The sequence below is a fragment of the Eleutherodactylus coqui genome, unplaced genomic scaffold (assembly GCF_035609145.1).
Source record: "Eleutherodactylus coqui strain aEleCoq1 unplaced genomic scaffold, aEleCoq1.hap1 HAP1_SCAFFOLD_27, whole genome shotgun sequence".
In the NCBI taxonomy this organism is placed as follows: domain Eukaryota; kingdom Metazoa; phylum Chordata; class Amphibia; order Anura; family Eleutherodactylidae; genus Eleutherodactylus; species Eleutherodactylus coqui.
The window spans coordinates 84,738-107,653 of NW_027102368.1; the positions used below are offsets into that span (position 1 = coordinate 84,738).

Below are 22,916 nucleotides of genomic sequence, written 5' to 3' on the forward strand. Positions count from 1 at the left end.
CGGGGTTTTTAATACATAGACACTGGCAGGTACAAATCCCTAATGTGAAGTCCCTGTGGACCCACAGCATGAGTGGCTCCCTGGAACCCATCGGCGGTACATAAATGTATCCCATTGCAGTGCCCTGGACAGCAGAGCTAACGTCAGATTAAATGCAGGTGGGCTTCGGCCCACACTGCATGCCCCAGTCAGACTGGTAATATGTACCTTAACAGTAACCGCGTTGGTGGGAATGTGGTGGCGACTGCGGACCTAGTAGCGCAGTTTTATTTAGTTGGTTTTTTGAATGTGGCCAGGATTAAGTGGGCCGTGGCGGGGGGAAGCCTCTGTTTCCACACCCCAGTGGCATAGCATTTCACTATAAGCATCCCTGTAAAGTAAGTAATACTTATTACTATACAAACCATAATCTCTAACACAAACCTCTGCATCTTCTGATTGTCATCTTCCGATACACCGGAGCGCTGGTTTATTTTTTTATCTTCTATTGATTAGCATTAGCAGCGGTATAGGCAGAACCCAGAATTAGTAACATTTCAGCAGTAGCATTAGGGACAGGCCCCAGTAACATATCACTAGCAGCATTATAGGGGGAGCACAGTATTAGTTCCATTTCAGTAGTAGTAGCAGTCTAGACAGGCCCCAGTACCATATCACTAGCAGCATTATAGGGGGAGCACAGTCTTAGTTCCATTTCAGTAGTAGTAGCACTCAAGACAGGCCCCAGTAACAATTCCGAAGCAGCAGTATAGGGGGAGCACAGTATTAGTTCCATTTCAGTAGTAGTAGTAGTAGTAGTAGTAGTAGCAGTCAAGTCAGGCCACAGTAACATTCCCGTTGCAGCTGTTTAGGGAGATAACAGTATCTTTCACGTTTCAGTAGTTGCAGTATAGACAAGGCTCCAGTTACATTTATGTAGAAAAAGTGTAGGCCAACCCCGCACACCTTGCTGTAGCATGAGTGCAGGCGAAGCCCATAAAAATTACTAAGATTTCACTGTAGGCGAGGGCCCCCCAAAATTGGTGTACCAACAGTACTAATGTACCTCAGAAAAATTGCCCATGCCCAACCAAAAGGGCAGGTGAAACCCATTAATCACTTTGGTTACTGTGGCTTAATTTGTAACTAGGCCTGGAGGCAGCCCAGTTAAAATAAAAATTGGTTCGGGTGAAAGTTTCAACGCTTTAATGAGCATTGAAACGTATAAACATTGTTTACAAAAGTTATATGACTGAGCCTTGTGGGCCTAAGAAAAATTGCCCGTTCGGCGTGATTACGTGAGGTTTCAGGAAGAGGAGCAGGAGGAGGAGGATGAATATAATAGACAGATTGATGAAGCTAAAAGGTCCCCGTTTTTGATGGTGATAGAGAACGATGCTTCCATCCGCGGGTGCAGCCTACGTATTGTTTAGGTACCGCTGCTTTCCGCTGGTGGAGAAGAGAAGTCTGGGGAAATCCAGGCTTTGTTCATCTTGATGAGTGTAAGCCTGTCGGCACTGTCGGTTGACAGGTGGGTACGCTTATCCGTGATGATTCCCCCAGCCTCACTAAACACCCTCTCTGACAAGACGCTAGCCGCAGGACAAGCAAGCACCTCCAGGGCATACAGTGTAAGTTCAGGCCACGTGTGCAGCTTCGACACCCAGTAGTTGTAAGGGGCAGAGGCTTCACGGAGGACGGTCGTGCGAACGGCTACGTACTCCCTCACCATCCTTTTACAGTGCTCCCGCCGACTCAGCCTTGACTGGGGAGCGGTGACACAGTCTTGCTGGGGAGCCATAAAGCTGGCAAAGGCCTTGGAGAGTGTTCCCCTGCCTGCGCTGTACATGCTGCCTGATCTCCGCGCCTCCCCTGCTACCTGGCCCTCGGAACTGCGCCTTCTTCCACTAGCGCTGTCGGATGGGAATTTTACCATCAGTTTGTCCGCCAGGGTCCTGTGGTATAGCATCACTCTCGAACCCCTTTCCTTTTCAGGTATGAGAGTGGAAAGGTTCTCCTTATACCGTGGGTCGAGAAGGGTGAACGGCCAGTGATCCTGGTTGGCAATAATGCATCTTATGTGAGGGTCACGGGAAAGGCAGCTTAACATGGAGTCAGCCATGTATGCCAGAGTCCCAGTACGCAACACATCGCTGTCCTCACTAAGAGTATGACTTTCATGATCCTCGCCCTCCTCCATCGCTTCAGCCCATACACGCTGAGCAGATGTGAGGAAAGTAGCATGGGTACCCTATGAAGTGTGGGCGGCAGTCTCATCCCTCTCCTCCTCCTCCTCCTCCTCCTCCTCCTCCTCCTCCTCCTCCTCCAATATGCATTGAGAAACAGGCATGAGGGTGGTCTGGCTATCAAGCAACATACTGCAATCCCCCATCTCCTGTCATAACCGCCAAGCGTCGGCCTTTATGCTTAGCAGCAAACTTCTCAGCAGGCAATGCAGCGGGATGGTTATACTGATAATGGCCACATCACCGTTCACCATTTGTGTAGACTCCTCAAAGTTTTCTAGAACCTGACAGATGTCTGCCATCCAAGCCCACTCCTCTGTGAAGAACTGCGAAGGCTGACTACCACTCCGCCGGCCATGTTGCAGCTGGTATTCTACAATGGTTCTATGCTGCTCGTACAGCCTGGCCAACATGTGCAACATAGAATTCCAGCATGTGGGCATGTCGCACAGCAGTCGGTGCTCTGGCAGCTGGAACTGATGTTTCAGCGTCTTGACGGTGGCGGCATCTGTGGTGGACTTCCTTAAATGGGCGCACACGCGACACACCTTGCTGAACAGGTCAGACAAATGGGGGTAGTTTTTCAGAAATCGCTGGACCACCAGATTTAGCACGTGGGCCAGGCATGGCTCGTGTGTTAGTCTGCCAAGCTACTGAGCCGCCACCAGGTTACGCGCATTATCACACACGACCATGCCTGGTTGGAGGTTTAGCGCAAAAGCCACAGATCTGTCTGCTCTGTCAAACCCTGCAACAGCTCTTGGGCAGTGTGCCTCTTCTATCCCAAGCCAGAGAAACCTTCACGGACGTAGGACCCGGAATTCTCGGTGTGAGTAGCACGTGAGCAGACCCAAGGTCAGACTCGGTCTCTGCCTCCATGAAGTTCACCCAATGTGCAGTGAGGGAGATGTAGTGTCCCTGCCCGCCAGCACTTGTCCATGTGTCGGTGGTTAAGTTGACCTTTCCAGTAACCACGTTTGTGAGGGCACGGTTTATGTTGAGTGAGACGTGCTGGTGTAGGGCGGGCATGCACACAGGGAAAAATAGTGGCGACTGGGGACTGAGTACTGAGGGACCGCCACCGCCATCATGTTGCGGAAAGCCTCAATTTATACTAGCCTGCATGGCAGCATCTCCAAGCTAAGTAGCTGTGTGATAGGCACATTTAAAGATTGTGCATGTGGGTGGGTGGCCACGTATTTCCGCTTTCATTCCAACGATTGGGTTAGCGACAGCTGAACGCTGCGCTGGTGCGCTGGGACACATTGGTGGAGGACCGTGGAGGTGAGGGTGTGGGTCCAGGCCGGGAAACACTTGTGCATGCGTCCTGGGAGGGGGGTTGCATCTCAGTGCCAGGATGTAACACTGGGGAAGAGGCAGTGGTGTGACCCGCAGGCGGTGAACGGCTTGCGTTCCACCTTGTGGGGGTGCTTAGCCATCATATGCCTGTGCATGCTGGTGGTGGTCAGGATGGTAGCGGTGGCTCCCCGGCTGATCTTGGTGCAACACAGGTTCGCACCACTGTTCGTCGGTCGTCTGTGCTCTCAATAAAAACACCTCCAGACCTTCGAACACCTATCCCTCTGCATGGAGGCTTGCCGCGAGGGGGTGCTGTGGGGAACAGTTGGTGGATTATTTGCTGTGGAGCTGGTTCTCCCCCTGGCCACCACACTGCCTCTTCCTACCTGCTCTGCTGCTTGTTATTGCCCCCCCCCCCTCCCTCTGAAGACCTGTCTTCAGTAGGGTTTGCAAGCCTGGTGGGGTCAGTCACCTCATCGTCCATCAGCCATCAGTTCTTCCTCTTACTCCTCAGTCTGCTCCTCCCTCAGACTTATTGCCCTAACAACCACTTTGCTGACAGACAACTGTCTCATCCTCATCATCCACAAATAGCTCTTGAGACAGTTATTCAAAGTCCCCACCCTCATCACGCTGAGTCTGTGAAAGTTCCACATTTTCGGCATCGGTCACGACAAACTCCTCACGTTGCTGTGGAACCAGTTTTTTTTAGACTCAAGGCAGGGACGCAGGAAGAGTTCTTGAGTGTATGCCTGTTCAACACAAACTCCCCTTTTCCTGGAGTGACCAGGCTGGGAGGAAGGAAGAGCAGCCTGAGGATATAGAGGTGCAGTCCCTTGGGTGGCGTGAGTGGACTGTGTGGAAGACTGCGTATTGGATAAAGTACTGGAGGTGTTATTCGCTATCCATGTCAGCACCTGATCGCACTGCTGTGCTTTAAATAATGGTCTACCATGCGGACCTGCAAAATATGACATTAAGCTGGGGAGTGGAGACAAGCGGCGCTCTACCAATCCCTCAGCAGCAGGCACTGTTTTACCCTGCCAAGGACCTCGGCCTGTGCCCACACCCTCATTCTAACGCCCGCGTCCACGTCCTCGACCCTTACCCCTAATCCTCGTCGTGTAGGGTAAAGGACAGAGCAGGGCCAGAAAAAAAAATTAATCAATGTATACCGCTGATACCTAGGGCTAATTCACCACCTACAGAGACAGAGACTGGTAAATATGAGAGGCTCAATGCAGTGCTAGAAAAAATTTAAGAAGTGTAAAGCACTGAAAACTATTCCTAATACAAAGCACATAGAGACTTGTAGATTTGAGAGGCTTTGAGCAGGGCCAGAAAAAAAATAAAAATAACTAGTGTATAGCGCTGAGAAGCAGGGCTTATTCACCACCCACAGAGACTTGTAGACTTGAGAGGCTTTGAGCAAGGCCAGAAAAAATTGAACCAGTGTAAAGCAATGATACCTAGTAGTAATTTACCGTACACAGAGACTTGGAGATTTGAGAGACTCTGTTCAGGGCCAGAAAATCAGTTACAGTTAGTTTCATCACTCCAAAGACTGGATGAACCACAAAGAAATTCCACAGGCCAAGCTTGGCACAGTTGCCATCACCCAGGACCTTGGCCTCTCCACCCACCCTCTACAAACGTGGGCATAAAGTGGACTTGAATGCTAGTACTTCTGTGAAAGTCACATTAAATCAGTTACGGTTCCTTTCATCGCTCCAAAGACAACATGAAACATGAAGAAATTTTAATGGGCAAAGCAGGACAATTCAATCTGTGTATGTGTCAGATTGCTGAACACCATGCTGGGAAACCGTTGTGTAACAAGAGTTTAGACGAACCACTGGAAAATTGGTGGACCAAGACTACAGGCGAACACCTGGAAACATTTGTTTAGCAAAGGTATAGGCGAAGCCCGAAAAAAGAAAATAGTTTGCCAAGAGTAAAGGTGTAGGCCTGAAAAAAATAGTGTACCAAGAGTACAGGTGTACCCCTGAAAAATGTGTTTAGCCCTCCGGAAAAAAAATAAAAATAAAACAATAGTTTTTACAGAGCCGTTTGGCCTGCAGAAAAATTGGCTGCTCAGTGTGATGGCATGCTGGTTTAGGAGAAGGTGGAAGAGGAGGAAGATCAGAGAAGGATAGACCAAGCTACTTCCCTCCATTTTTGGGGGTGATATAGGATGCATGGTTTTTTAGTTCCAGCTTAAATAATCTTTATGCTCGGCTGCTCCCCATCGGTGGATAAGAGAAGTCAGGGGAAATCCAGCCTTTGTTCATCTTAATGAGTGTAAGCCTGTTGGCGCTCTCAGTCGACAGGCAGGTACGCTTATCCGTGATAATCCCTCCAACAGCACTAAACACCCTCTCTGATAATATGCTAGCGGCAGGGTATGCCAGCACCTCCAGGGCGTACAGCGCCAGTTTGTGCCACGTGTCTATTGAACCAGTGTAACGCACTGCCATCTAGGCCTAATTCACCGCCCACAGAGAGTGGTAGATATGAGAGGCTCAATGCAGTGCTAGAAAAAAAATTAAAGCAGTGTAAAGCACTGAAATCTATTCCTAATACACCGCCCACAGAGACTCGTAAATTTGAGAGGCCTTGAGCTGGGCCAGAAAAAAATAACCCACTGTATAGCGCTGAGAACTAGGGCTAATTCAAAGCACGCATAGACTGGTAGATACAGTATGCTCCAATACAGCAACAGCACTTGGAGCCTCCCAAAAACTAAATATAAAACCCTAGTAGTACACAGCATAAAGCCTCTAACAGTGGGCAGAATACAGCTGGAATGCCTGGGGAAAAAATGGTGCACTACTGGTCCCAGCCAGCCAAAATGCTAAAGCACACAATAAGAGTAGTCCTAGAAAGGACTGTTGAGTTCATGTAGTCAGGATCCCTGCTTAACTGCTACCTAAGTTTTTTGAGGAAAGGAAGGGAAGGGAAATCTTTGTGTGGTGGAAAGTGGGCCAGGTTCCACAATAAAGCCACAATGGGGACAAGAGCCTGGACCCCCCCCCCCCCCCCCCACACACACACACACATCAATTTTTACTTTGGTCAAACCCTCATTAGCAAGGCACACCTTAGCTAAGCACAACACTACCTGCTGCAACCAAGGACAATCACTGCCTGCAGGTGACACTGCTGCCTCTTCTCCTGGGTTACATGCTGCCCAATCCAACGCACACTGCACTCCTGCGTCCACAGCACACACAAAAGTTTCCCTGCGCAGCCTTTAGCTGCCCTCATGCCACACGCTCGCTTCATAGCTACACCACCCTCATGCCTATTTATAAGTGCGTCTGAGATGAGGAGGAACCGGGAGCACACACTGCAGAGGGTTGGAAGGGTCAGGCAGAAACCCTTTTTGAATTCCAATCCCGTGCCACTTCTGTCGCAAAATTGTCAGGAGTCGCAAACGTGGGCATAAAGGGGACTCAGGTGCCAGCCCAGCACTTCTACTCATTTCCACAATGCAGAAATACTCTGCGTGGGAAGTATGTGAGCGGGCCCTGGGTCAGGCTTGGTCCCAGACTCCATTTTATGTGACCCAAGGTACCGCCAATGACATAGCAGTGGGGACTCGATGTGTCCACACACTACTCATTGTGTTTGGGTGTCGGGTACCTCATCGACAACGCAGGGGGAAAGCCATCTGCACTCTGCAGCCTACCCAAGTCAGTCAGTGCCTTTGTGCCAGACAGGTAAATCACCGCTATGGGAAGTCTGTGTGCACCCAAAGCATAGGTGAGTCCAAGGAATCCCAAGACATGAACCATGAAGAAATCAGAGTGCCCAAACATGGCAGACTTTCACTGCACCGAGGACATAGGCCTCTGCACAAACCCTCAGCAATCGTGGGCATAGAGCTGACTCTGATGCTAGTACAGCAGTGAACGTCTCATTTAATTTGTTGCGGTTGTTTTAACCGTTCCAAAGACTGGATTAACCAGGGCCAAGTTCCACGGGCCCAACCTGGTGCAGTTGCATTTCCATCATGAACTAGGCCTCTGCACAAACCCTCAGCAATGGCGGGCATAGAGCGGACTTCAATGCTAGTGCAGCTGTGAACATCTTATTTGTGCAGTATCGCTCCTCTTGTTTGGCCCAAACCAGTCCCGCTTATAACTGTGGTAACGCAAGAGAAAATACATGTTGGCCTCAGCCCACAATTCATGCCCTAGACAGTCAGTGTTTTTGGGCCAGATAGGTAAAACACTGTGATGGGAAGACTTTGTGCACCAATAGTATAGACAGACCCCTGTAACATTCCAGTAGCAAAAGTAAGGGCAGACCCCTGTCACATGTCTGTAGCAGCAGTATAGGCAGACCCCTGTAACATTTCTGTAGCAGCAGTATAGGCAGACCCCTGTAACATTTCTGTAGCAGCAGTATAGGCAGACCCCTGTAACATTTCTGTTGTAAAAGTACAGGCAGACCCCTGTCACATTTCTATAGCAGCAGTATAGGCAGACCCCTGTAACGTTTCTGTAGTAGAAGTATAGGCGAACCCCTGAAACATTGGTGTACCATTAGTGTAGGCGAAGTCCGGAAAAAATAGTTAGATAATAGAGATGAGCGAGCACCAAAATGCTCGGGTGCTCGTTACTCGAGTCGAAATTTCCGCGATGCTCGAGGGCTCGTTTCGAGTAACGAACCCCATTGAAGTCAATGGGCGACCCGAGCATTTTTGTATATCGCCGATGCTCGCTAAGGTTTTCATTTGTGAAAATCTGGGAAATTCAAGAAAGTGATGGGAACGACACAGGAACGGATAGGGCAGGCGATGGACTACATGTTGGGCTGCATATCAAGTTCCTAGATACCACTATTAAGCCACAATAGCGGCAAGAGTGCCCCCCCCCCTCCCAACAATTTTTACTTCAGAAAAACCCTCATTAGCAAGTCATACCTTAGCTGAGCACCACACTACCTCCAACAAAGCACAATCACTGCCTGCATGACACTCCGCTGCCACTTCTCCTGGGTTACCCCCCTTGCACGACCCAGTGTCCACAGCGCACACCAAAGTGTCCATGTGCAGCCTTCAGCTCCCCTCATGCCACACGCTGGCCTCATAGCCACACCACCCTCATGTCTATTTATAAGTGTGTCTGCCATGAGGAGGAACCGCAGGCACACGCTGCAGAGGGTTGGCACGGCCAGACAGCGACCCTCTTTACAAGGGGCGGGGCGATAGCCCACAATGCTGTACAGAAGCAATGAGAAATCCAATCCTGTGCCACCTCCATCAGGAGCTGCACACGTGGGCATAGCAATGGGGAACCTATGTGCCACACACTATTCATTCTGTCAAGGTGTCTGCATGCCCCAGTCAGACCGGGTTTTTTTTTATAAATAGTCACAGGCAGGTACAACTCCGCAATGGGAATTCCGTGTGCACCCACAGCATGGGTGGCTCCCTGGAACCCACCCGCTGTACATAAATGTATCCCATTGCAGTGCCCTGGACAGCAGAGCTAACGTCAGATTAAATGCAGGTGGGCTTCGGCCCACACTGCATGCCCCAGTCAGACTGGGTTTTTTTATAAGTAGACACAGACAGGTACAACTCCCTATTGTGAAGTCCGTGTGGACCGACAGCATGGGTGGCTCCCTGGAACCCAGCGGCGGTACAGAAATATATCCCATTGCAGTGCCCAGCACAGCAGAGGTAACATCAGGTTTAATGCAGGTGGGCTTCGGCCCACACTGCATGCCCCAGTCTGACCGGGGTTTTTAATACATAGACACTGGCAGGTACAAATCACTAATGTGAAGTCCCTGTGGACCCACAGCATGGTTGGCTCCCTGGAGCCCATCGGCGTTACATAAATGTATCCCATTGCAGTGCCCTGGACAGCTGAGGTAACGTCAGATTAAATGCAGGTGGGCTTCGGCCCACAGTGCATGCCCCAACCTGACCGGGGTTTTTAATTCATAGACACAGGCAGGTACAAATCCCCAATGTGAAGTCCCTGTGGACCCACATCATGGGTGGCTCCCTGGAACCCACCGGCGGTACATAAATAAATCCCATTGCAGTGCCCAGCATAGCTGATGTAACGTCAGGTTTAATGCAGGTGGGCTTTGGCCCACACTGCATGCCCCAGTCAGACTGGGGTTCTTTAGAAGCGGACACATGCAGTTACAACTCTGTGTGGACCGACAGCATAGGTGGGTCCCAGGAAGCCACCGGCGGTACATAAATATATCCCATTGCATTGCCCAGCACAGCTAAGGTAACGTCCCATTAAATGCAGGTGGTCTTCGGCCCACACTGCATGCCCCAGTCTGACCGGGGTTTTTAATACATAGACACTGGCAGGTACAAATCCCTAATGTGAAGTCCCTGTGGACCCACAGCATGAGTGGCTCCCTGGAACCCATCGGCGGTACATAAATGTATCCCATTGCAGTGCCCTGGACAGCAGAGCTAACGTCAGATTAAATGCAGGTGGGCTTCGGCCCACACTGCATGCCCCAGTCAGACTGGTAATATGTACCTTAACAGTAACCGCGTTGGTGGGAATGTGGTGGCGACTGCGGACCTAGTAGCGCAGTTTTATTTAGTTGGTTTTTTGAATGTGGCCAGGATTAAGTGGGCCGTGGCGGGGGGAAGCCTCTGTTTCCACACCCCAGTGGCATAGCATTTCACTATAAGCATCCCTGTAAAGTAAGTAATACTTATTACTATACAAACCATAATCTCTAACACAAACCTCTGCATCTTCTGATTGTCATCTTCCGATACACCGGAGCGCTGGTTTATTTTTTTATCTTCTATTGATTAGCATTAGCAGCGGTATAGGCAGAGCCCAGAATTAGTAACATTTCAGCAGTAGCATTAGGGACAGGCCCCAGTAACATATCACTAGCAGCATTATAGGGGGAGCACAGTATTAGTTCCATTTCAGTAGTAGTAGCAGTCTAGACAGGCCCCAGTACCATATCACTAGCAGCATTATAGGGGGAGCACAGTCTTAGTTCCATTTCAGTAGTAGTAGCAGTCTAGACAGGCCCCAGTAACATATTACTAGCAGCAGTATAGGGGGAGCACAGTCTTAGTTCCATTTCAGTAGTAGTAGCACTCAAGACAGGCCCCAGTAACAATTCCGAAGCAGCAGTATAGGGGGAGCACAGTATTAGTTCCATTTCAGTAGTAGTAGTAGTAGTAGTAGTAGTAGCAGTCAAGTCAGGCCACAGTAACATTCCCGTTGCAGCTGTTTAGGGAGATAACAGTATCTTTCACGTTTCAGTAGTTGCAGTATAGACAAGGCTCCAGTTACATTTATGTAGAAAAAGTGTAGGCCAACCCCGCACACCTTGCTGTAGCATGAGTGCAGGCGAAGCCCATAAAAATTACTAAGATTTCACTGTAGGCGAGGGCCCCCCAAAATTGGTGTACCAACAGTACTAATGTACCTCAGAAAAATTGCCCATGCCCAACCAAAAGGGCAGGTGAAACCCATTATTCACTTTGGTTACTGTGGCTTAATTTGTAACTAGGCCTGGAGGCAGCCCAGTTAAAATAAAAATTGGTTCGGGTGAAAGTTTCAACGCTTTAATGAGCATTGAAACGTATAAACATTGTTTACAAAAGTTATATGACTGAGCCTTGTGGGCCTAAGAAAAATTGCCCGTTCGGCGTGATTACGTGAGGTTTCAGGAAGAGGAGCAGGAGGAGGAGGATGAATATAATAGACAGATTGAAGCTAAAAGGTCCCCGTTTTTGATGGTGATAGAGAACGATGCTTCCATCCGCGCGTGCAGCCTACGTATTGTTTAGGTACCGCTGCTTTCCGCTGGTGGAGAAGAGAAGTCTGGGGAAATCCAGGCTTTGTTCATCTTGATGAGTGTAAGCCTGTCGGCACTGTCGGTTGACAGGTGGGTACGCTTATCCGTGATGATTCCCCCAGCCTCACTAAACACCCTCTCTGACAAGACGCTAGCCGCAGGACAAGCAAGCACCTCCAGGGCATACAGTGTAAGTTCAGGCCACGTGTGCAGCTTCGACACCCAGTAGTTGTAAGGGGCAGAGGCTTCACGGAGGACGGTCGTGCGAACGGCTACGTACTCCCTCACCATCCTTTTACAGTGCTCCCGCCGACTCAGCCTTGACTGGGGAGCGGTGACACAGTCTTGCTGGGGAGCCATAAAGCTGGCAAAGGCCTTGGAGAGTGTTCCCCTGCCTGCGCTGTACATGCTGCCTGATCTCCGCGCCTCCCCTGCTACCTGGCCCTCGGAACTGCGCCTTCTTCCACTAGCGCTGTCGGATGGGAATTTTACCATCAGTTTGTCCGCCAGGGTCCTGTGGTATAGCATCACTCTCGAACCCCTTTCCTTTTCAGGTATGAGAGTGGAAAGGTTCTCCTTATACCGTGGGTCTAGCAGTGTGTACAGCCAGTAATCCGTAGTGGCCAGAATGCGTGTAACGCGAGGGTCACGAGAAAGGCATCCTAGCATGAAGTCAGCCATGTGTGCCAGGGTACCTGTACGCAACACTCGGCTGTCCTCACTAGGAAGATCACTTTCAGGATCCTCCTCCTCCTCAGGCCATACACGCTGAAAGGATGACAGGCAAGCAGCATGGGTACCCTCAGCAGTGGGCCAAGCTGTCTCTTCCCCCTCCTCCTCCTCCTCAACGCGCTGAGATATAGACATGAGGGTACTCTGACTATCCAGCGACATACTGTCTTCCCCCGGCCCCGTTTCCGAGCGCAAAGCGTCTGCCTTTATGCCTTGCAGGGAACTTCTCAAGAGGCATAGCAGAGGAATGGTGACACTAATGATTACAACATCGCCGCTCACCATCTGAGTAGACTCCTCAAAGTTTCCAAGGACCTGGCAGATGTCTGCCAACCAGGCCCACTCTTCTCTAAAGAATTGAGGAGGCTGACTCCCACCATGTTGGAGTTGGTATTCCACTATAGCTCTACGCTGCCCATAGAGCCTGGCCAACATGTGGAGCGTAGAGTTCCACCGTGTGGGCACGTCACACAGCAGTCGGTGCACTGGCAGATTAAACCGATGTTGCAGGGTGCGCAGGGTGGCAGCGTCCGTCTTGGACTTGCAGAAATGTGCGCTGACCCGGCACACCTTGCCGAGCAGGTCAGGCAAGTGAGGGTAGTTTTTAAGAAACCGCTGAACCACCAGATTGAAGACGTGGGCCAGGCATGGCACGTGTGTGAGGCTGCCGAGCTGCAGAGCCTCCACCAGGTTACGGCCGTTGTCATACACGACCATGCCCGGTTGGAGGCTCAGCGGCAAAAGCCAGAGGTCGGTCTGCTCTGTCAGACCCTGCAGCAGTTCGTGAGCCGTGTGCCTCTTGTCACCTAGGCTGAGTAGTTTCAGCACGACCTGCTGACGCTTGCCCACCACTGTACTGCCGCGCTGCGCCACACCGACTGCTGGTGACGTGCTGCTCACACTTCTTAAATGAGAGGTAGAGGTTGCGTAGGAGGAGGAGAAGGAGGGTTTAGAGTAGGTGGCATAGTGCGATGCAGATACCAGCACCGAGGTAGGACCCGCTGTAGCACACCACTGTTCACCGGTCGTCCACGCTCTCACTGAAAAACATCCACACCTTTGAACACCTAGCCCTCTGCTTGGAGGCTTGGCACGAGGGGTGCTTTGGTAAACGGTTGGGGGATTCTTGGCTCTGGCCCTGCCTCTACCCCTGGCCACTCCACTGCCTCTTCCAAGCTGTCCTGCTGGTACACTGCCTCCCCCTCTGAATCCCTGTCCTCAGTAGGCTTAGCAAACCAGGTAGTGTCAGTCACCTCATCGTCCAGCTGCTCTTCCTCTGAATCCTCTGTGCGCTTCTCCCTCGGACTTACTGCCCTTACTACTACCTCACTGATAGACAACTCTGTCTCATCATCATCATCCTCCTCACTCACTGAAAACTCTTGAGACAGTTGCCGGAAGTCCCCAGCCTCATCATCCAGACCCCGGGGACTTTCCAAAGGTTGGGCATCGGTCACGACAAACTCCTCAGGTGAGGGAGGAACCATTTTTTTCCCACTCATGGCAGAGGCCCGAGAACAGTTCCTGGGAGTCCGTCTGCTCAGAATATGTCATTTTCATGGAGTGAGGAGGCTGGGAGGAAGGAGGAGTTGCAGCCAGAGGATTCAGAGTTTCAGCAGTGGATGGCGTAGAAGACTGGGTGCCTGATACATTGCTGGATGCATTTTCTGCCATCCACGACAGGACCTGCTCACACTGCTCTGCTTGCAATAAAGGTCTACCACGTGGACCCACAAATTGTGATATGAAGCTGGGGACCCCAGAAACTTGCCTCTCTCCTAATCCCGCAGCAGCCGGCTGTGATTCACCTGGACCAGGAACTCGGCCTGTGCCCACACCCTCACTTGGACGTCCGCGTCCACCTCCTCGACCCTTACACCTACTCCTCATCATGGCGGATTACAAATAAAGCAGGGTCTAAATAAATTACCCCACTGTACAGCACTGACGACTTGGCCTTAATTCACCGCACACAGAGACTTGTAGGTAGCGGAGACTCTATGCTGTGGCTTGAAAAAAGTAACCTGCTGTCTTGGCAGAGACTTGTAGATAAGAGAGGCTGTGTGGAGTGGGAGAAGACTGTAAAGCCAGCGGATAGGTGCCGGTAACTGCGGCGATCTCAACCCCACCAAGGGAAGGGTATTGTGAGACGCTCTGCACAGCGGCTGAGCTGAAGTACTTCGCAATAGCCCGGTGATATTACAGTACTGTTTATCGTGAGCGTGGTATTTTACTGCACACTCCAGCCAGAAAAAAATAACACGGCAGGCTGCAAACAGGCCTAGCTGCGTAATACTAAAATGGAAGCACTACAACTCCCATCAGCCACCCAGTAAAATGCACACGGTCAGATGTAGCCCAACAAGGAGCTTTTGGGTTTTTTTTGCGCAGAGGATACAGGCCGTATAGCGTATATCACTTTCCCTTTAGAAGTGGCTGTGGCCCTACGCTGTGCGTCTAATTTACTGCAGACACAGACCGCTATAAATAAGCAAGGAATTATTTGCGTACACTTTCACGCTGAGAGCGGTATTTTTACGCACACTCCAGCCAGAAAAAAAAAAAAAAAAAACATTACGGAGGGCTGCAAACAGGCCTAGCTGCATAATACTAAAATGGAAGCACTACAACTCCCAGTAGCCACCCGGTAAAATCCACATGGTCAGATGTAGCCCTAAGAAGGACCGTTGGGGTTATTGAAGACAGGATCCTACACTAACACTCTCCCTATAGTAGCAGCAGCACTTTCCCTATACACTCCCAGTGTGTGTCTGAGGCGAGCAGCGAGCGGGCCCGCTTTAAATATTCTAACTAATAGAGATGAGTGAGCGTACTCGTCCGAGCATTAGGGTACTTGGGATGCTCGTTACTCGAGACGAGCACCACGCGGTACTCGAGGCAATTCAATTTCCTTCCCTGAAATGTTAGCGCCATTTTCTGGCCAATAGACACGCAGGGAAGGCGTTACCACTTCCTCCTGTGACGTTCCAGCCCTATCCCACCCCCCTGCAGTGAGTGGCTGGCAAGATCAAGTGACCCCCGAGTATTTAAAGTGGGTCCGCTTGCGGCTCGCCTCAGACACACACTGGGAGAGATCAGGGGCAGTGCTGCTGCTGCTATAGGGAAAGTGTTAGTGTAGGAACCTGTGTACAAGAACCCCAACGGTCCTTCTTAGGGCCACATCTGACCGTCTGCATTACTGTTGTGGCTGCTGGTAGCAGTTTTGCATTATTTTTTTTTTTTTGTATATCGGGCGTGCAGCCCCATTACAGCTATAGGGTTCTCAGGCTGCAGTCTGTACTGCATAGTATAGGGACAGCGTTGCAGAGATAGGGAGAGTGGTAGTGTAGCATCCTGTGTACAAGAACCCCAACGGTCCTTAGGGCTACCTGTGACCGTGTGCATTTTACAGGTTGTCGGATGGGAGTTGTAGTCCATCACTATTGCACAGCTAGGCCTGTTTGCAGCCTTGTGTATGTGTATGTGTGTGTGTGTGTGTGTGTGTATATGTGTATATAATATATATATATATTTTTTTTCCTGGCTGCAGTTGGCGTTAGAATACCGCTGTCAGCCTCCAACTGTACGCCAATAATTCCAATTTTTTACACCACTGTGTGTCTGCGGTCAACTTCACGCACAACGTACGGCGACAGCCCCCCTGATAGAGGGGAAGTCATATACACGCTATATAACTGGTATTTTTTTTTTTTCAAAATAAATAAATAAAAGCTCCTTCTTACGGCTACCTGTGACCGTGTGCATTTTACAGGTTGTCTGATGTGAGTTGTAGTCCATCACTATTGCACTTAGGCCTGTTTGCGGCCTTCCTGACTATTTTTTTCTGCCTGGAGTTTGCCTTACTATACCGCTCTCAGTGACAAAGTCTACGCACATAATTCCAAGATCATTTACACCGGGCTGTGTCTGCAGTGAATTAGAGACGCACAACATGCGGCCACAGCGACTGATAGAGGGAAAGTGATATACACACTATATAGCCTGTATTCTTTGACCAAAAAAAAACAAAACAACAAGCTCCTACTTAGGGCTACCGCTGCGCGTCTGCATTTTACTGGGTGCCTGGCGGGAGTTCTGGTGCATCACTATTGCATTGCTTCCATTTTTTTCTGCCTGGAGTTAGCGTTACGATTCCGCTCCCTGCCTGAAAGTGTACGCATATGATTCCATAATTATTTACAGCGGTCGGTGTCTGCTCTATTTGTAATCCACCATGCTGAGGGGTAGGGGTAGATGATGTGGACGTGGGCGAGGATGCGGAGTTCCAAGTGAGGGTGTGGGCACAGGCCAAGTTCCTGGTCCAGGTGTATCCCAGCCGGCTGCTGCGGGATTAGGAGAGAGGCAAATTTCTGGGGTCCCCAGCTTCATATCACAATTTGTGGGTCCACGTGGTAGACCTTTATTGCAAGCAGAGCAGTGTGAGCAGGTCCTGTCGTGGATGGCAGAAAATGCATCCAGCAATGTATCGACCACCCAGTCTTCTAGGCCGTCCACTGCTGAAACTCTGAATCCTCTGGCTGCTGCTCCTCCTTCCTCACAGCCTATACTGCTGCTACAAAAATGGTACTGGGGTCTGCGTATATTGCTGCTAGAGAAATGTTATAGGGGTCTGCCTATACTTCCACTACAGAAATGGTACTGGGGTCTGCGTATATTGCTGCTAGAGAAATGTTACTGGGGTCTGCGTATATTGCTGCTAGAGAAATGTTACTGGGGTCTGCCTATACTTCCACTACATAAATGGTACTGGGGTCTGCCTATACTGCTGCTACAAAAATGGTACTGGGGTCGGTCTATACTTCTGCTACACAAATGTTACAGGGGTTTGCCTATACTGCTGCTACAGAAATGTTCCTAGGGTGTGTATATACCTTTGCTACAGGAATGTTACAGCGGTCTGTCTATACTATGGGTGCACTAAGTCTTCCCATTGCAGTGTTTTACCTGTGTGGCACAAATAGTACAGTGGCTGACTAGGCCTGAATTGCTGCCCGAGGCCTAGTTGCTTGGCGGGGCAAAACTCTCCCATGGTTGGGCACTCCGATTTCTTCCTGTGTAATACCATCTTCGTGCACTTACAGCATAGGCTAGGCCAAGGAACGCAAAGACTGCCTCTTCCAGTGTTGAGCTATCTATGTTGCGACACATGGATTTCTTGTTGCTATGTAACTCAGGGCACCTTGGGTCACAAAGGTGGAGGCTTGGAACCGAGCCTGACCCTGGGCCCGCTAACGTGCTTCCCACACAGACTATAGCGGGTCCTGGTCCTGGTGTCTTGGCCTTGTAACGCCACCTCCTCCCGCTTGGGGTCAGGGGATCAGCAATGCGCATCATGTGCTTTCTCTAGTGTTACCACAGTTATCAGAGAAACTTGTTTGGGCCAAAGGAGAGTAGCGTAACTGCATTAACGTTACAGGGGCCTGCCTATACTTCAGCTGCAGAAATGTTACAGGGATCTGCCAATACTGCTGCTACATAAATGTTTCTGGGGTCTGTGTATACTTCTGCAACTCAAATGTTACTGTGGTCTGTCTATACTGTTACTACTGAAATGTACCTAATACTCGGCTCTACCTATACTGCTGCTACGGAAATGTTACAGGGGTCTGTCTATACTGTTACTACTGAAATGTTACTAATATTAGGCTCTGCCTATACTGCTGCTACGGAAATGTCACTGGGGTCTGTCTATACTGTTACTACTGAAATGTTACTAATATTGGGCTCTGCCTATACTGCCGCTACGGAAATGTTACTAGGGTCTGTCTATAATGCTGCTACTGAAATGTTACTAATACTGGGCTCTGCCTATACTGCTGTTACGGAAATGTTACTGGGCTCCATGTGACCCAGGAGAAGAGGCAACGGTGTGTCCCGCAGACAGTGCTTGTGCTTGGTTGGAGGTAGTGTGGTGCTTAGCTAAAGTGTGCCTTGCTAATGAGGGTTTGTCCGCAGTTTGTCCGGAGCTACACAATGCTGCAACATCAGCAGCGAGGGGCATTTTCTGCTCAGCCATCGTGGTAACTTCCCGGAAAACCTTGGTGCCCTCAGCCATGAGCAAGGTGGACGATCCCACCAAGATGTGAAGGTCATGGAGGCAGGGTATCAGGGTAGACGGGGTGCATATATCAGGGCCGACTATTATTGGGGCATCAGTCCGGATTGCCAAAGATTGAACAACACTCCGTGACAAGATACCTGCCTAAAGGTTGCCCTTTGCCGCTACTACTTGCACACAATGTGACACAAGAACACTAGACCCTTTGTACGGACACGGTGACCTTTACATAAACATTACATTCAGAACTGATTTATTGTATTGTTCTCCATTGTATGTCCATGTTGTTCATTGTGAGCAGATTATTGACCCGCCGGCCGCACTGTGTACTGCGGCTACTGCCTTTACATGTATGACTGCAGGTAGATACAGTGACCGGAGACTAGTGGGTTAAGGGTTAAATGTACATAGCTAGGCCGGTGTCCCGTGGGAAGTCACGCATGGGGCAGCCCGGACAGGGAGCTGTCTTCCGTGAAGCTTCTTGATGGCACCCGATGGTATTTATTATCCTCTCCTCCCCACGGAGGCATCACACAGACATAGAACAAGAGCAGCGTCCGAGGCAGCTAGGAGAGCCCGTCCTAGAGAGCGCTGCCCCCTCCCCTCACACCTGCCCGGAGGAGGGTTCATGGGAGGGCATGACGTGCAGCAAAGCCGGAGTGACCCTACTGTACTGAGAAGGAAGCTGGAGGCCGGCCGTGAGACGGAGCTCAGCTACAGTTGTACTGATGCCGTACCATCTGCGTTGCTCCTATTCACTTACAGCTGAGCGGCCCTGGTGCATTATGTCTCCAGCGGATGTAAGGGTGGAAACATGGGTTGGGAGCCCTGAGTTAGATGGTACGTCTAGGCGAGGGGCACAGCGGTGGACCGGCTGCCGCACACACACACCTCCCCACATGTACCGCCCATTCCCCTGGCAAGCTCACATATCTCCCAGGCGGATTCCCATCTCTGGTCCTGTCTCACACATCTCCCCGCCGGATTGACATCTACGCTCGTTTCCCCTCCGGGCGCTCGCTGGACAGCTTTGTCTGCTCCCAGCTCCTGTCCCCGTCGGCCGCAGCAGCCGGCGCCGCTGTCACCCTACGCGCTGGCCTCCGCTCCCGTACACCGATGGCACTAGCGCCGCTGCCACGGCGAACCCCGCTCTCGCTGTCCATGGCGCCGCTGGTGGCCAGCTCTGCCGATGACTGTGAGCTGCTGTTCGGTCGGAGCAGCGGCTTGCCTACAAGAGCTCCACTAGCTGCCCTTGCACTGCTCTCTTTCTGGGTCGCCTCCTTGGGCGCTAAATAGAAGAGCTGATTAGCGATCTGGAGGGGTATATGGGACCGGGTTGTGGGGGAAGCGGGGGTCTCACAGCACCGATGGTCCTTCAGGGTCTGTGAAAGCTTTCTGGACCAACACGCTCTCCCGTAGGAATCCCAGCGGACACTGTACAACATCTGCTTCCCCGGGGATCTACAGTAGAACACTCCCTGCGGGTTATGTACGATGTCACCGGCTGCGGCACTGGATCTGGCGCTGAGAGTCCCGCTGTATCACTGCTCCGCTCGGACATCAGTGACTGACAGGCCATCGCCGGCTGCAGGAGAACCGCGGGTAGAAGGCTTTGTTCAGGAGCCATTTCTTGGCGATCTACATCCCGATTAGAGCGTTGTTAGATGCCACCGCTCTTCAGCCAAATCCCAAGTTCCATCTTCACCGTCAACGATTGATGGGAACTACAGAGCCGATGCAATGGCCGTCACGTCCAGCACATGGTATCCCTGGGATGATATAGAACGGGCAGCAGCCCGCGGGAGGAGATGAACCTGCAGAGAAGAAGAATCGCTTCTTCTTGTGGACAACCACACCCATCATGTCCGGGGTATTAAAGGGACGATAACGTGTGGCATTCCCGATCGTCTGAGTGTACAGGGGGGTACTGGGTTTCCTCATCTTACATTGCGCCGCAGTATAGAGAAGTCTGCAGTATATACAGTATACATTCAGCACCCGGGAGCTGGCAGTGAGCGGAGGCGCCGCCTGTGCTACACCTCTGGGCTCTCGGCAGCTCCAGCTCGTCCTCACATTGTGCAATCAGCTTCTGCACGATGGAGATTGTGGAGTAGATCCCGGGGATGGTGACAAGGGCCGGGAATAGAGGGAAGGCGCTCCCGCAGCGGTTTTATATCCGCAGATACGCGGTGATGTGCAGATCGGGAGAACTATGGCGAAGATCTCGTGGCCTCCTCTCCGCTCCTCCCCGGAACCTCCGCCAGCGGCGGCTATAAACGGTTGCATGAGATGTCAGAGAGTGAGGAGTCACGTTGAAAGCGAGCTCTCCTGTCCGGTTCTGACCGGTAACGGACTCTTATCCCGGGCAGGGAAGCACAAGAGGAGAACGGAGCGGAGAGGAGGCCCGGATGGGATATGGCACTAGCTGTGCTCAGTGTCAGCCAATAGCAGCTCAGGACGGGCCTGCTCACGAGCCAATCAGAGCGCGGCCGCTGTACATATAAGAGGCGCCACCAGCGCCGCTCTCAGAGTTTCTCTTCCAGGAGAGTTTTACTATTTGTTTTCCGCAGCACACAATGGCAGAAACCGCGCCAGCCGCCGCTCCTCCTGCCGCCGAGCCGGCTGCCAAATCCAAGAAGCAGCCGAAGAAATCCGCCGCAGGGGGCGCCAAGAAAAGCAAGAAGTCCTCCGGTCCCGGCGTGTCGGAGCTGATCGTCAGAGCCGTGTCCGCCTCTAAAGAGCGCAGCGGGGTGTCTCTAGCCGCCCTGAAGAAGGCTCTGGCTGCCGGAGGGTACGATGTAGAGAAGAATAACAGCCGCCTGAAGCTGGCCGTCAAGTCTCTGGTCACCAAGGGCAGCCTGCTCCAGGTGAAAGGCAGCGGCGCCTCCGGCTCCTTCAAGCTGAACAAGAAGCAGGAGACTAAGGACAAGCCGGCCAAAAAGAAGCCAGCGTCTGCGGCCAAGCCCAAGAAGCCCGCTGGAGCCAAGAAAGCGGCGAAATCTCCTAAGAAGCCCAAGAAGGCTCCGGCCAAAAGCCCGAAAAAAGCAAAGAAACCTGCAGCGGCCGCCGCCAAGAAAGTGGCCAAGAGCCCGAAGAAAGCCTCAAAGCCGAAGGCCGCCCCAAAGCCCAAGAAGGTGACGAAGAGTCCGGCTAAGAAGGCGGCCAAACCCAAAGCTGCCAAGAGTCCAGCTAAGAAGGCTGTTAAAGCCAAGAAGAGTGCGGCTAAGAAATAAGCTGAAGCCGCCCATGCATTTACCCCACAAAGGCTCTTTTCAGAGCCGCCACCTTCTCACCGCAGAGCTGTATTATCACTGCCTCGGATTCTGTTCTAGATAGCAGCGGCCCCATAGCGGCTACAGGGGACTTCATATCAGTTGGGAGTCTAGGGAGCGAGGGGGAGTAATACGAGACATTGTCGCCGCATCATCCCCGTTCCTGTTGGGGAGTGTGACCTATACAACGCGTGTATGGATGCCGGGCTGAGTGTGAAGAGGGAGGGGACTCGCCGACCTAATGCATTTCCCATAAAAGCAGCGCAGCTTCTAATGGGGGAGACTGCCGTGCAGCGTGGAGTGTGTGTTTCTGCGGACATATCAATGCAGGGAAGCAGCTGAGAACATGATTTCACAGACACCCGTACGTATCATGCAGTGGCCTGATAGGCTGCGGTGGGGCCAGCCTCTGCCGAACGCTGATTGGTCGCGAGCATCAAGCGTTTTGGCGGGCTAGTGGTTTGTTCGAAAAAGCCAATGAGATGTAGGGGGCGTTGTTTCTAAGAGCCAATAGGGAAGAGCAAGTAGGGTATAAAGGCTCTGCTCTTTCTACGGCTCCCATCATATCACATTTGTGTGCATCGCTACAGTAGAGCTATGGCCAGAACCAAGCAGACCGCTCGTAAATCCACCGGAGGGAAAGCTCCCCGCAAGCAGCTGGCTACGAAGGCCGCCAGGAAGAGCGCTCCTGCCACCGGCGGAGTGAAGAAGCCTCACCGCTACCGTCCAGGTACAGTGGCTCTCCGTGAAATCCGTCGCTACCAGAAGTCCACCGAGCTGCTGATCCGTAAGCTTCCCTTTCAGCGCCTGGTGAGAGAGATCGCCCAGGACTTCAAGACTGACCTGCGCTTCCAGAGTTCAGCGGTCATGGCCCTGCAGGAGGCCAGCGAGGCTTACCTGGTAGGACTGTTCGAGGACACCAATCTGTGCGCCATCCACGCCAAACGGGTCACCATCATGCCCAAAGACATCCAGCTGGCCCGCAGGATTCGCGGAGAGAGGGCTTAGATCTGCTCTGGGCACCGCATGGAACACAAAGGCTCTTTTCAGAGCCACCAAATCCTCCTCAAACGAGCTGCATCCTGTCCTCCGCTGTTATTCTTCCGATTCCCTCCCCACTCGGGTTCACAGCCAGCCTGTCCCCAATAATGTGTCAGCAGGAGGTGGTCTGTTAACCCCTTCAGTGACCTAGTCAGTACCTCGGGTAATTTATGCCATTTTCTCATATTTCCATATTGTAGAAAGAGACAAAGCGATGAAGTTGTCAGTGAGAGGCATCTATTGGTTCCTGTAGTCCGCCGGGAGGGAAGGGATTAGTGTTGAGGATGTATTTTATATGTGGATGTTATCTCATTGTACCAAGGAGAAAGAAAGCAATACAGAAACAACAATAATACTACACAATGACATGAGGCACCTAGCCAGGAGGCTTTTGAGAGTTGTAGAGGAAGCGGGTAAATTCCAAATTTCAAACGGTTCTGTGCTCAACCAATC

The 22,916-nt window shown here is 51.4% G+C and overlaps 2 protein-coding genes across 2 annotated transcripts; both read left to right on the forward strand.

Annotated features, from left to right (window-relative positions):
• The first annotated feature begins 20,726 nt into the window (after nucleotides 1-20,726).
• Nucleotides 20,727-21,383, forward strand: LOC136602473 (histone H1B-like). Its single transcript, XM_066588899.1, has one exon. It carries the CDS (start codon nucleotides 20,727-20,729, stop codon nucleotides 21,381-21,383), a length of 657 nt encoding a protein of 218 aa, XP_066444996.1.
• A 636-nt stretch (nucleotides 21,384-22,019) lies between these two features.
• Nucleotides 22,020-22,456, forward strand: LOC136602444 (histone H3). Its single transcript, XM_066588875.1, has one exon. The coding sequence runs from the start codon at nucleotides 22,020-22,022 to the stop codon at nucleotides 22,428-22,430; it is 411 nt and encodes a 136-aa protein (XP_066444972.1). The 3' UTR covers nucleotides 22,431-22,456.
• Nucleotides 22,457-22,916: the final 460 nt, after the last annotated feature.